General features: G+C 48.6%; 1 protein-coding gene across 2 annotated transcripts in view; it reads right to left on the bottom strand.

Moving 5' to 3' along the window:
- Positions 1-13,245, bottom strand: part of cdk5rap3 (CDK5 regulatory subunit associated protein 3) — a 78,199-nt gene extending 64,954 nt beyond the window's left edge. Inside the window, exons 1-2 of one of the 2 annotated variants that reach the window (XM_072249133.1) lie at positions 13,178-13,245; positions 1,139-1,184 (exon numbers count right to left, since the gene is read on the bottom strand). In XM_072249133.1, the coding sequence (XP_072105234.1) occupies positions 1,139-1,184; positions 13,178-13,183 (52 nt within the window). In that variant the 5' untranslated portion in view covers positions 13,184-13,245. The remainder of the gene's footprint in view (positions 1-1,138; positions 1,185-13,177) is intronic. The other variant, XM_072249134.1, reaches the window with a different exon arrangement.
- Positions 13,246-13,446: the final 201 nt, after the last annotated feature.

Below are 13,446 nucleotides of genomic sequence, written 5' to 3'. Positions count from 1 at the left end.
ATCAGGGAGGAGGTACAGGAGCCTGAAGACACACACTCAACGATTCAGGAACAGCTTCTTCCCCTCTGCCATCAGATTTCTGAACAGCTAATGAAAACTACCTTACTATTATTTGCTCTGTTTTTCCATTGCTTATTTCATTTTTAATATATTTCCTATTATAATTTATAGAATATTTTACGTATTACACTGTACTGCTGCTGCAATCAACATATTTCATGTCAAATGTCAGTGATAACAAACCTGAATCGCCCTCTCACACAGACACATACACTCTCACACACACTAGTCACTTTAGAACGGAGACGAGGAGGAATTTCTTTAGGCAGAGGGTGGTGAATCTGTGGAATTCATGGTCACAGATGGCTGTGGAGGTCAGGTCATTGGGTGTGTTTATAACAGAGGTTGACTCGATGGGTTGAATAGTGTATCTCTGCTCCCATGTCTTATGGTCTCATTCTGGCTCCCCCCGCACCCCGCCTTTTTCCCAGTCCCAATGAAGACTCAGCCCAAAGTGTCAATGCTTTATACCTCTCCACAGATACTGCCCGACCTGCTGAGATCCTCCAACAGAGTGAGTGTCTGCGCGAGGGGGAGAGAGAGAGATGGAGAGAGAGAGATGGAGGGGGAGAGATAGAGGGGGAGAGATAGAGGGGGAGAGATAGAGGGGGAGAGATAGAGGGGGAGAGATAGAGGGGGAGAGATAGAGGGGGAGAGATAGAGGGGGAGATAGAGAGAGAGATATAGAGATAGAGATCGAGAGATAGAGATAGAGAGAGATAGAGAGAGACAGAGAGAGATAGAGATAGAGAGAGATAGAGAGATATAGAGAGAGAGCGATATAGAGAGATAGAGAGAGATAGAGAGAGATAGAGAGATAGAGAGATAGAGAGATAGAGAGATAGAGAGATAGAGAGATAGAGAGATAGAGAGATAGAGAGATAGAGAAATAGAGAGATAGAGATTGTGTGTGTGGTCGGTCTCCTGCACACTGATTGTTTATCCATCCCATTGGGTACAATGTTTCATTGATTCTATTGGGTTTCTTTGGACTGACTATGATTGCCCACAAGGACACGAATCTCAGGGTGGCATCTGGTGATTTTAATAATAAATCTACTTTGAACTTTACACTTACCCAAGAGCTTGCTGGTCTGTATGTCAATCGGGAGTTGCCTTTTGTCCTGCAAGGAAAATATCCGCAAGATCAAAAACTCAAACAAAAACCAGCTGTCCTATCAGAAATTTTCATGGGCCATCTTGAGGACAATATATTTTCACAACCTCTTCACCCAGAGGGCGTTGAGAGGGTGGAACCAGCTGCCAGCGCAAGTGGTGAACGCCAGCTCGATTTCAATGTTTAAGAGAAGTTTGGACAGGCACGTGGATGGGAGGGATATGGAGGGCTGTGGTCTGGGTGAAGGTTGAAGGGATTGGTCAGCGTAAATGGTTCAGCGCGGACTAGATGGGCCAAAGGGCCTATTTGTTTCTGCGCTGTAGTGTTCCATGACTCTACAGGTCGGTGGGACAAGGCAGAGTACGGACTAGACAGGAACGATGGGCCTGTTTGTTTCTGTGCTGTACTTCTCTGCGACTCTAGGACAAGTTTAATGTATGATCTCGGAGTAAAGGAGTCCACTACCACCCCCACCGGCCCCCCAAAGCAAAGAGTGATCGTAGCAAGTTGCTTTTGTTAGGGACAAAGCCCAGGGCAAGTCCTTCCGACCCAGCAAGCCACCTAATTAACACTAAAGGCTGATTTATACTTGTGCATCAAATGTACGTCGTAGGTACGGCGTAGCCACGAACCCTGCGCTGAACCCTACGCCGTAGCCTAACATGCACCTCTCCCAAAATGTAACTATGCGTTGCGGCAGACCGCAACAACTGTGATTGGTCCGCTTGGTAGCATCGCATTTCCTCCTACGCTGCAATAGCTTCCCATTGGGCGACTGAAGGGCAGGGAAGGAACTCTGGCTGCAATGCTTTCCGTAAAGCTTTACAGACCTCCGAAATTACGGAGGACCCTGTGCTTGACGCCAGTTTGTAGCTGCTACAGCCTGTTGACTTCCACCTGAAGCCAAAACTCAAATGGTGATTGCCAGTCTCTGAGTATACTGTGTGTACACTGATGTGAAATAAATGGTTGGAGACGAAGAACCAAATTGTCAAGTCTACCTGCTGACATCCGAAAATATTTGAAATGCATTTCCTCATCCATGTCTCTCAGTGTCCGGACAAGTACAGAAAATTCACCCTCCTTCAGTTTCAGTCGCCGTTGCTTGAAGTTTGAGTTTCTTTGTGTTGAGTTTCAATGCGAAGAAAGTCAACACAGTGGCGTAGAAACCCCACCGCCAACTAGCGTTTTGGCGGTGAATTGCAGAGCGACGCAGACACACCAACGCACAGGTATAAATGCTCACAATGGCGTAGCCCACTTGCGCAAGCTAGTACGCACAATTATAAATCAGCCTTAAGCCTAATCACAGGACAATTTGCAACGACTAATTAACCTAACCAGCACGCCTTTGGACTGTGGGAGGAAGCACACGCGGTAACGGGGGGAACGTCCAAGCTCCTTAAAGGCAGCGGATGGAATCGAACCCAGATCTCTGGTACCGTACGCTACTGTGCCGGGCTGTATTCCGAATGTTATGGCTAGGTTGGTGATAAGACCATAATCTGATCGGCCCTTCAGCTTGCCCCGTACCATCCCCCTAATAAGAGCGGCTACACTCACCTCTACCCCCCGACACTCCAGAATTTCTGGGATACTGCCGGTGTCCTCTACAGCGAAGACTGACGCAAAATACTTACTAAGTTTGTCCGCCCTTTCTTTGTCCCCCATCACTCCCTCTCCAGTGTCATTTTCCAGTGGTCCGATATCTCTCATCTCTTTTACTCTTTACATACCTGAAAAAAATTTTTTTGTACCCCCTTTGATACTATTGGCTAGTTTACCTTCATATTTCATCTTCTCTCTCTTCCTGGTTTTTTTTTAAGATGCCCTTTTAAAAGCTTCCGAATCCTCTAACTTCTCACTAATTCTTGCTATATTATGCGCCCTCTCTTTTCTTGTTTTTATGCGGTCCTTGTCAAGTACCATTGCCTCATTCTCCCTTTACAATTCTTCTTCATCTTTGGGATGTACCTACCCTGCACTTTCCGAATTAGACCCCTCTACCATCTGATTTCTAAATGGACTCTGAACCCATGAACACTAACTCAATACTTATTTTTTAAAACTATTGTTTGGCGACAATAAAGTATAAAAATAATTTATTTTAATTTAACTATTTAATACACACATATATTTAGATTAGATTATGAGGACACGCAGTCCTCTTTTATTGTCATTTAGTAATGCGTGCATTAAGAAATGATACAATATTCCTCTGGTGTGATATCACAGAAACACAGGACAGACCAAGACTGAAAAACTGACAAAAACCACATAATTATAACATATAGTTACAACAGTGCAACAATACTGCAATTTGATGAAGAACAGGCCACGGGCACGGTAAAAAAAAAAGTTCAAAGTCTCTCAAATGTCCCACATTTCACGCAGACGGGAGAAGAAAGAAAACTCTCCCTGCCATGCCCGACCACAGTCCGACTCTAAGTCCGTCCGAAAACTTTGAGCCTCCGACCAGCTCTCCGATACCGAGCACCATCTCTGCCGAGCGCTTCAACCCCGGCCCCGGCAACATGCGATACACAAAGCTGAGGATTTTGGGGCCTTCCCCTCTGGAGATTCTGGATCGCACAGTAGCAGCGGCAGCGAAGCAGACATTTCAGAAGTTTCTCCAGATGTTCCTCCGTGCTCTCACGGCTGTCTCCAGCAAATCAGAATTGTGCACGGCCCCTATTTAACAAGTGCGATATCATTTCACCGCGGAGAGCTGCATGCGCTGCCATCTTCTCCTCCCGCCTTAATATACTGACTAGTCCACAGCTTTTTCCCCCAATATTTATCACGTATGCTGCCCCAACGCTAACAAATTTCACGGCATACGCCGGTGATAATAAACCCGAATCTAGTGCTTGCGTGGAAGTGTGACGACTCTTGCGGACTGCTCCCCCCACCACCCCCCCAGCTCAATCCTCGCCGATTTGATGCAAGTGCATTTTACTGTACTTTCGATGTTCAAGAGACGTACAAAGCTAATATCGTTTTGAGTCTTCTTTAAACATGTTCGGCACAGCATTGTGGGCCGAGAGGCCTGCATTGTGCTGCAGGTTTTCTGTTTCTACAAACGACAGACACTATAATTATTACGGATAATTACTACAAAATAATTACTTTGGATCCATTTTCAGGACAGGACTCACTAAAGATAAATGAACATTAACTCTTAGACCCTGCAGCGGATAGTGAGGTCAGCTGAGAAGATCCTCGGGGTCTCTCCTCCCGTCATTAGAGACATTTACACTACACGCTGCACCCGCAAAGCAAACAGCATTATGAAGGACCCCACGCGCCCCTCATACAAACTCTTCTCCCTCCTGCCATCTGGCAAAAGGCACCGAAGCATTCAGTCTCTCACGACCAGACTGTGTAACAGTTTCTTCCCCCAAGCCATCAGACTCCTCAATACCCAGAGCCTGGACTGACACCAACCTACTGCCCTCTACTGTGCCTATTGTTTATTATTTATTGTAATGCCTGCACTGTTTTGTGCACTTTATGCAGTCCTGGGTAGGTCTGTAGTCTAGCGTAGTTTTTGTGTTGTTTTACGTAGTTCGGTGTAGTTTTTGTATTGTTTCCTGTAGCACCATGGTCCTGAAAAACGTTGTCTCATTTTTACTGTGTACTGTACCAGCAGTTATGGTTGAAATGACGATAAAAAGTGACTTGACTTAACAAAGAGGAAAGAGCTTACAAAAGCACCAGACAAATAGTTACCAGGAAAACTCGTGGGATGAAGTCCAAGGTTCCGGAATGGTGTGAGCCCCAGCACGTTAACGGAAATGGCTGCAGAGACAGTTCAGCTGCTGAGAATGGTCGGCCAAAATCCTCTGGATTCTGCGGCAGTGTCAGAATCCTGGAAGTGTCATCCCATGAACAAAGTCACCGGACAGAATGACGAGCCGGCAGTTCTGAAGAGGACTCTCTTTATCCAACAAAGTGAGAGACGGCAAGATTCATGTTGAGAGCCCTTTCGGAGGAAAGAGGCCCGCCTGACACCCCCCTCCCCCGACGCTGCACATTTTATGCGCCGGAGATCAAAGGACGATTCCATATTTACAATGCATCTACAATGCTTTCTTTGAACTACGCACAAACTTCACCCCTCCCGCCGTGGGCACCCGAATGAACTTACATCAGCCTTCTCTGGTCGTCCAATTAACTGCAGCTCCCGGCCCTTCGGAACCCTGTTGTTCCAGAGCTGCATTTTAAACTTACTCTGCAGCCCATATTCAGATCTGCTGACTGGTGGCTGAAGTTATTTGCTATACGTCCCTTCCCACCCCACAACAAAAAAGCTCTGACAGGAAAAGTGTAAATGTAATAGGTTCTCAGTTAGTCTGAGCATCAACAGTTACAGGGAGAAGACAGGAGAATGGGGGTTGAGAGGGATAATAAATCAGCCATGATAGAATGGTGGAGCAGACTCGATAGACAATAGGTGCAGGAGTACGCCATTCAGCCTTTCGAGCCAGCACCGCCATTCACTTTGATCATGGCTGATCATCCACAATCAGTACCCTGTTCCTGCCTTCTCCCCATATCCCTTCACTCCGCTATCTTTAAGAGCTCTACCTAACTCTATTTTGAAAGAATCCAGAGAATTGACCTCCACTGCCTTCTGAGGCAGAGCATTCCACAGAACCACAACCCTCTGTATGAAAAAGTTTTTCCTCAACTCCGTTCTAAATTGTCTACCCCTTATTCTTAAACTGTGGCCTCTGGTTCTGGACTCCCCCAACATCGGGAACATATTTCCTGCCTCTAGCGTGTCCAATCCCTTAATAATCTTACATGTTTCAATCAGATCCCCTCTCATCCTTCTAAATTCCAGTGTATACAAGCCCAGTCACTCCAATCTTTCAACATATGACAGTCCCGCCCTCCCGGGAATTAACTTCGTGAACCTACGCTGCACTCCCTCAATAGCTAGAGTGTCCTTCCTCATATTTGGAGACCAAAACTGTAAACAATATTCCAGGTGTGGTCTCACCAGGGCCCTGTACAGCTGCAGAAGGACCTCTTTGCTCCTAGACTTGATGGGCTGAGTGGCCTAATCCTGCTCCTATGTATTATAATTGTAAATAAACAGCACTGCTCAAGGAAGGAAAAGAAAGCCGGTCAGTTGGCACCTCACGCCTGCAAGAGACTGTGCAGATGCTGGCAACCCAGGGCAACTCCTGATGAAACATAACCGCTGTCACGCCCTCTCCTGCAAAGCATTATCAGATGCTCTCTGAAAATTCAAATGCACTACCTCCGCTAGCTCCCCACTCATCCAAGCAACACATGCAAAAGGCAGGTCAGGCGGCGTCACCCACAGAGGGAGGAATAAAGAGCAGATGTTTCGGGCAGACACCCTTCACCAGGACTGGAAAGAAAGATTCAGATTTGGATTCAGGAAGGCGGGGGGGGGGCGGGGGTGGTGCAGAAACGAGAATAAGAAGGCAGGGGAAAGGAGAAGGAGCTGGCAGATAAGGGGGAGGGCAGACTAGAACTAGGGGACATTGCCTCGGGATTCGGGGAGGAGAGGGGTGTAGATTTAGGATGGAAATGAGGAGGAACTGTTTTTCCCAGAGAGTGGTGAATCTGTGGAATTCTCCGCCCAATGAAGCAGAGGAGGCTACCTCAGTAAGTATATTTAAGACAAGTTTGGACAGATTTTTGCATAGTAAGGGAATTATGGGGAAAAGGCAGGTAGGTGGAGATGAATCCCTGGCCAGATCAGCCATGATCTTATTGAGTGCTCGATGGCCTAATCTTGCTCCTATTTCTCTTGTTCTTGTGGGAAGCTGGGAGGTGACGGGTCGAAAAGGTAAAGGGCTGGAGAAGGAACTTGTGAACAAATTTCACGACACGTGCCGGCGACAATAAACTGGATTCTGATTCTAGGGGAGCGGAGTGAACCACGGGAGAAAGGGACGGAGGAGGGCCAACAGAGGGATGTGGTAGGGGGGTGAGGAGAGAAGATTCATGCCTGTCTTTGGGAAATACTGGAAACAGTTGTCATATAGGCATCCATTAGTCTTGTGAGACCATGGATTTGCGCCTTGGAAGGTCTCCAGGGCGCAGGCCTGGGCAAGGTTGTATGGAAGACCGGCAGTTGCCCACGCTGCAAGTCTCCCCTCTCCACGCCACCGATGTTGTCCAAGGGAAGGGCACGAGGGCCGATACAGCTTGGCACCAGTGTTGTCGGAGAGCAATGTGTGTTTAAGTGTCTTGTTCAAGGACACAACACGCTGCCTCAGCCAAGGCTCGAACTAGCGACCTTCAAATCACTAGATGAACACCTCAACCACTTGGCCACGTGCCAACACAAACCAGTGTCATGGTCAGCACATTTAGAAAAATCACACCGCGATCAAAATCAACACCTTCAGTGCGATCCCTTTGAACAGATTTTTTTCTGGCATGAAGCTTAACAAACAGGAGGGATAAATGGGGAACGGATTTCCAGAAAGCATCTGAAAATGACAGAAGGCACGACAGTGGCTAAGTTCCATTAAGAGTTTGAGGAGATTTGGTATGTGATCAGAGACTCTCACGAGTATCTACAGATGTACCGTGGCTGCATGGTATGGGGGTAGCGGGGGGATAGGGCACTGCACAGGATTGAAAAAAGCTGCAGAAAGTTGTGAACTCAGTCAGCTCCATCTTGGGCACCGGCCTCCCCAGCAACCTGGACATCTTCAAAAGGTGATGACTCAAAAAGGCGGTGTTAATCATTAAGGACCCCCATCACCCAGCACATGCCCTCTTCTCGTCGCTACCATCAGGGAGGAGGTACAGGAACCTGAAGACACACACTCAACAATTCAGGAACAGCTTCTTCCCCTCTGCCATCAGGGAGGAGGTACAGGAGCCTGAAGACACACACTCAACGATTCAGGAACAGCTCCTTCCCCTCTGCCATCAGGGAGGAGGTACAGGAGCCTGAAGACACACACTCAACGATTCAGGAACAGTTTCTTCCCCTCTGCCGTCAGGGAGGAGGTACAGGAGCCTGAAGACACACACTCAACGATTCCGGAACAGCTTCTTCCCCTCTGCCATCAGGGAGGAGGTACAGGAGCCTGAAGACACACACTCAACGATTCAGGAACAGCTTCTTCCCCTCTGCCATCAGGGAGGAGGTACAGGAGCCTGAAGACACACACTCCACGATTCAGGAACAGCTCCTTCCCCTCTGCCATCTGATTTCTGAATGGAGATTGAACTCACGAACACTACCTCACTAGTTTTTCTTTCTCCACTGTTTATTTAATTTTCATATCAATTTCTTATTGCAATTTATAGATGTTTAAAATTATTATGCACTGCACCGTACTGCTGCCACTAAGCCACACATTTCATGATTATAAGCCAGTGATATTAAACCTGATTCTGAAATGCACGGTCCACTTTGTGGTGGACTGTGAAGGGGCTAACTCACAGCAAACAGTGTCAAGGACAAACGGGTTACTGTCTGACTGGCGATCAGAATCTGGTGGAACAACAAACACAGTGCTGCTGAATCTTTATCTTTTTTTTTTAAAAGAAAAGAAGTTTTACTTTATTTAGAGTTAGGGCGTGGAAAAGTCCGTTCCGGCCTCCTGAGCCCTGCCACCTAGCAACCCACCGATTTTACTCCCAAGTCTAGTCACAGGACAACTTACAATTAACCGATTAACTTACAATTACAACCGATTAACCTGCTGAGCGGTACGCTTTTGGACTGCGGGAGGAAACCAGAGCACCTGGTTCACGGGAAGGAGCGTACAAAATTCCTCACTGGGGATGCCGGAATCGAACTGTGAACTCTTGACGCCGCGCGCTGACCTTTACACTGGCGGCTCTCTCTATACAGATGGGCCCTCGTTTTGAGGCATGCCAGGCTGCCCGCCCTGATGCTAACAACTTCCTGCAGCAGCACCCGCCCAGAGTGCCCTGCCTGTCTGCATCGTTGTGTGGGAGGGAAGTTGGCAGGTATCGGACCGCAGGGCCCTGCAGAGGACAGTGAAAACTGACCAGAGGATCATCGGGGTCTCCCTCTCCCCCTACTTGTGACGCTTACCGAGAGTGTTATATATGAAGCAATGCCTGAAGCATTGTTGAGGATCCCTACCACCCACCCCACAGTCTCCTTAACCCTGAACGGTTAGGAAGGAGGTACAGGACCATCAGGACTATGATTGTCAGACTGGGTAACAGCTTCTTCCCTCAGGCTGGGAGGCTAATGAATACCCGACCACTACCAGGGTCTCGTCACCAACCCCCATCCCACAATCCCTTTGACCCACGACCATCAGGAAGGAGGTACAGGACCATCAGGACTAGGACTGTCAGACTGGGTAACAGCTCCTTCCCTCAGGCTGGGAGACAATGAATACCCTGCCACCACCGGGGTCTCGTCACCACCACCCATCCCACAATCTCTGTGACCCACTACCATCAGGAAGGAGGGACAGGAGCATCAGGGCTAGGACTGTCAGACTGGGTAACAGCTTCTTCCCTCAGGCTGGGAGACTCATGAATACCCTGTCACCACCGAGGTCTCGTCACTGGGACAACGAGCTGTTTACTGTTCACCTGTCCTATGCACTGCATGCATTTTGAAATATATTTTGCTAACTGTTTTATGTGCTGTGTGAGATATATGTTTTGTGGGGGTTGACAGGTTTTTGATTAGTCAGGATGTTAAAGGTTATGGGGAGAAGGCAGGAGAGTGGGGGTCGAAAGGAATAATAAGTCAGCCACGATGGAATGGCAGATGCAGTCTCGATGGGCTGAATGGCCTAATTCTGCTCCTATGTCTTATGACTCTGTGACCTGATTCTCCTTAAAAAAAAGAGCAGAAGTGGTCAAAGTCTAATTCAATAAAACAATTAATTATCTTTAAAACCAGAATCATGAAAGTCGTCCATGTCGTGTTTGTGAGAATCGAACCCAGAGTTCGCTGAAGAGTGGGTCAATGGGTGATCATAAAACATGGAAGGAGGAGCAGTCAGCAAGGTGGAACACGGGTCAATGGGTGAACGTAAAATGTGGAAGGAGGAACGGTCAGGAAGGAGGGACAGGAGCCTCAGGACTAGGACTGTCAGACTGGGAAACAGCTCCTTCCCTCAGGCTGGGAGACTAATGAATACCCTGTCACCACCGAGGTCTCGTCACCAGGACAGCGAGCTGTTTACTGTCTACCTGTGCTGCCTACTACACGCATTTTGAATTATACTTTATTAACTTATTTATAACATAATATTTTGTTTTTGTTTGTGCTGTGTGTGATATAGGTTGTGTGGGTGCACCACGGCCCGGAGGAATGCGCATATGTTTAAGGACTATTTATTCTTCTGCGTCAAACTGACGCCGTAGGTACGGTGTAGCCACGAACCCTACGCCATAGCCTGACGCACACCTCTCCCAAAGTGTAACTGCGCGTCGCGGTAACGCAGACTGCAACAACTGTGATCGGTCCGCTTGGTAGCATCGCATTTCCTCCTACGCTGCAATAGCTTCCCATTGGGCGACTGAAGGGCAGGGAAGGAACTCTGGCTGCAATGTTTTCCATAAAGCTTTACAGACCTCCGAAATTATGGAGGGGACATTTCGCTTTTACAAAGAAAGATGCTCGCTTTAAACTTGTTTACCCCAAGAAAGACTACCATGACCGTGAAGCCTTGCAGGGGCAGGTGTGTGCGCATGTGTGACGTGCCCAAATCGCAGAGCGGCGCAGACACACCAACGCACAAGTATAAATGCTCACAACGTGCGTAGGGTACGGCGTCCATTTGACGCAGAAGTATAAATCAGCCTTTAGTTTTATGTATGTACAGTCAGATGACAGCAAACTTGACCTTGGGCTAGGTTAGGCACTGAGTGCAGCTCAATTTACTAAACTAGAAAGTGAGTTAGCAAGAGGTTTGTGGACAGAGTATAATGTGGTTATCTGCTTTGGAAGGAATTGGAATATTATTGTCACATTTACTGGGTGGCAGGGTGGAGATCAGTCTCTACCAAAGGATGTGTGAGGCGCTCCTTCCCTTCGCTAGCCTGCAGGTCACCCTTGGGCGAGGTGTAGCACCTACTTAGCCCCCCAATCAGGGTCAGGTGAAACCATGGAGACAGGTGGTGGATGGTTGCATGAGCAGCCGGTATAGATGGTACAAGTCCTGGTGATAAGATCACTGACGCCAGGCAGACAATCTCTGGAGAGTGTTGATAGTGACTGAGTGGAGGTCACCTGTCTCATAAAGTCACTGCCCAGAAGGCAGCGATGGCAAACCACTTCTGCAGAAAAAAATTTGCCAAGACCAATCAGGGTCATGGAAAGACCACGATTGCCTCAATAAGGCAGCATCCGTCCCCAAGGGACCTTCACCATCCCGGAACTTCCCCCCTCTTGTGATTACAATTACCGGGGAGGAGGATAGGGGCCTTAGTGATTCAGAAACAGTTTATTCCCCTCTTGCCATCAGATTTCTGAACATTAAGACTTACATCTGCATTATTTATTAAACGTACATCTGCAATTGGACCTTGGACTTTCTGATTAACAGACCCCAATCTGTTAAGTTAGACAACCTCTTCTCCTCCATTCTCACCCTGAACACCGGTGTGTCTCAAGGCTCTGTGCTGAGCCCTCTTGTACTCCCTTTTCACCTATGACTGCCTTCCTGTACATGGTTCTAACTCCATACTCAAGTTCGCAGACGACACCACGGTGGTTGGTCTGATCAGGGGGATGACGAGACGGCCCGCAGGGATGAGGTCCAGCACCTGGCCGCGTGGTGTGCCGACAACAACCTGGCCCTTAACACCCAGAAGACCAAGGAGATCGTTGTGGACTTCAGGCATGCTAGGAGCCACACTCACGTCCCCATCTACATCAACGGAGCTGTAGTGGAGCGTGTATCAAGCTTCAAATTCCCTGGTGCCCACATTTCCGAGGATCTCACCTTCCTGAACTCCTCCATCCTGATCAAAAAGGCGCAACAGCGCCTTTATTTCCTGCGGAGGATCAAGAAAGCTCAACTCTGTCCCAGGATACTGACGGACTTTTACCACTGTACCATTGAGAGCAGACTCACCAACTGCATCTCAGTGTTGTATCGGACCGCAAAGCACTCCAGCGGGTGGTAAAAACTGCCCAGCGGATTATCAGCACCCAATTGCCCACCATTGAGAACATCTACCATAAATGCTGCCTGGGCAGGGCGAAAAGCATTATCAAGGATGCATCTCACCCTAACCATGGACTTTTTACTCTCCTCCCATCCGATAGACGCTACAGGAGCCTCCACTCCCGCACCAGCAGGCACAGGAAGAGCTTCTTCCCTGAGGCTGTCACCCTGCTGAACCGCTAAGCAGTATTGCATCCGTATTGTACTGTCTCAGTACTTCTATATTTGTGTGCTGTAGCACTTACTTCTTATTCGCAGTTATTTTGTAAATAACACTACTCTTTTGCACTTCTGGTCAGATGCTAACTGCATTTCATTGGCTTTGTATCTGTACTCGGCACAATAAAGTGAATCTAATTTAATTTTTGGCAACTTTATGTCTTTGCGCTACTGCTGCTGCCAGGCAACATTTTTCACGGCACATAACAATCTTCACGGGGGTAACACCGAAGAAGGTTGCGAGGTCGAGTCCCATCCAAGGAGGGATAGTCGTGCAAATGCGGGATTGCTGCTGTCCTTGAGCCGGGGAGATGGGGAGGAATGTCTTCCCGTGAGAAGGGTTCATGCAGGTACAGCCACCGGGGATTTGAACCACCAGGGTACGGGAGGGGAGCAGGCGGCGGGCTTGGGGCTATCACTGAGGTTACAGAATGGGGCCGAATGGCCTCTATAGCTGGCCAGCGCCGGCCACTCGGCCCAGGACAGGGACATTATCAGGGCCGGACGGCACCGACTACCGTGAGCGCTGCCCCGCCAGGGGAGGTGGGCGGTCAGCCGAGGAGCGGGAGGCCGGGAAGGGTGCGAAAGAGAGCGGCCGCCGACTCACCTCCATCCCGAGGCTCCAAACCCTCCGGGACCGCTGGGCTAGGCCCACCTCTGTGGACACGTGTCCTTCCTTCCGCGGCACGACCCAATCAGCAGGCAAGGTTACAGTGACGTCAGGTCAGGGTTCCAGTTCTAGCCAATCATCCCTCCGCTTTGACGTGTTACGCAACCAGAAGAGAGATGGCCGACCCTTGCTATAGGGCGAATCACACTCAGGGCGGTACTTCCTTCAGCCTATCAGATTGCCGGTCTAACGCTGACCAATCAGGC

Source organism: Mobula birostris, chromosome X (assembly GCF_030028105.1).
Source record: "Mobula birostris isolate sMobBir1 chromosome X, sMobBir1.hap1, whole genome shotgun sequence".
Taxonomy (NCBI): domain Eukaryota; kingdom Metazoa; phylum Chordata; class Chondrichthyes; order Myliobatiformes; family Myliobatidae; genus Mobula; species Mobula birostris.
This window is presented reverse-complemented; position numbering and strand designations above follow the sequence as displayed.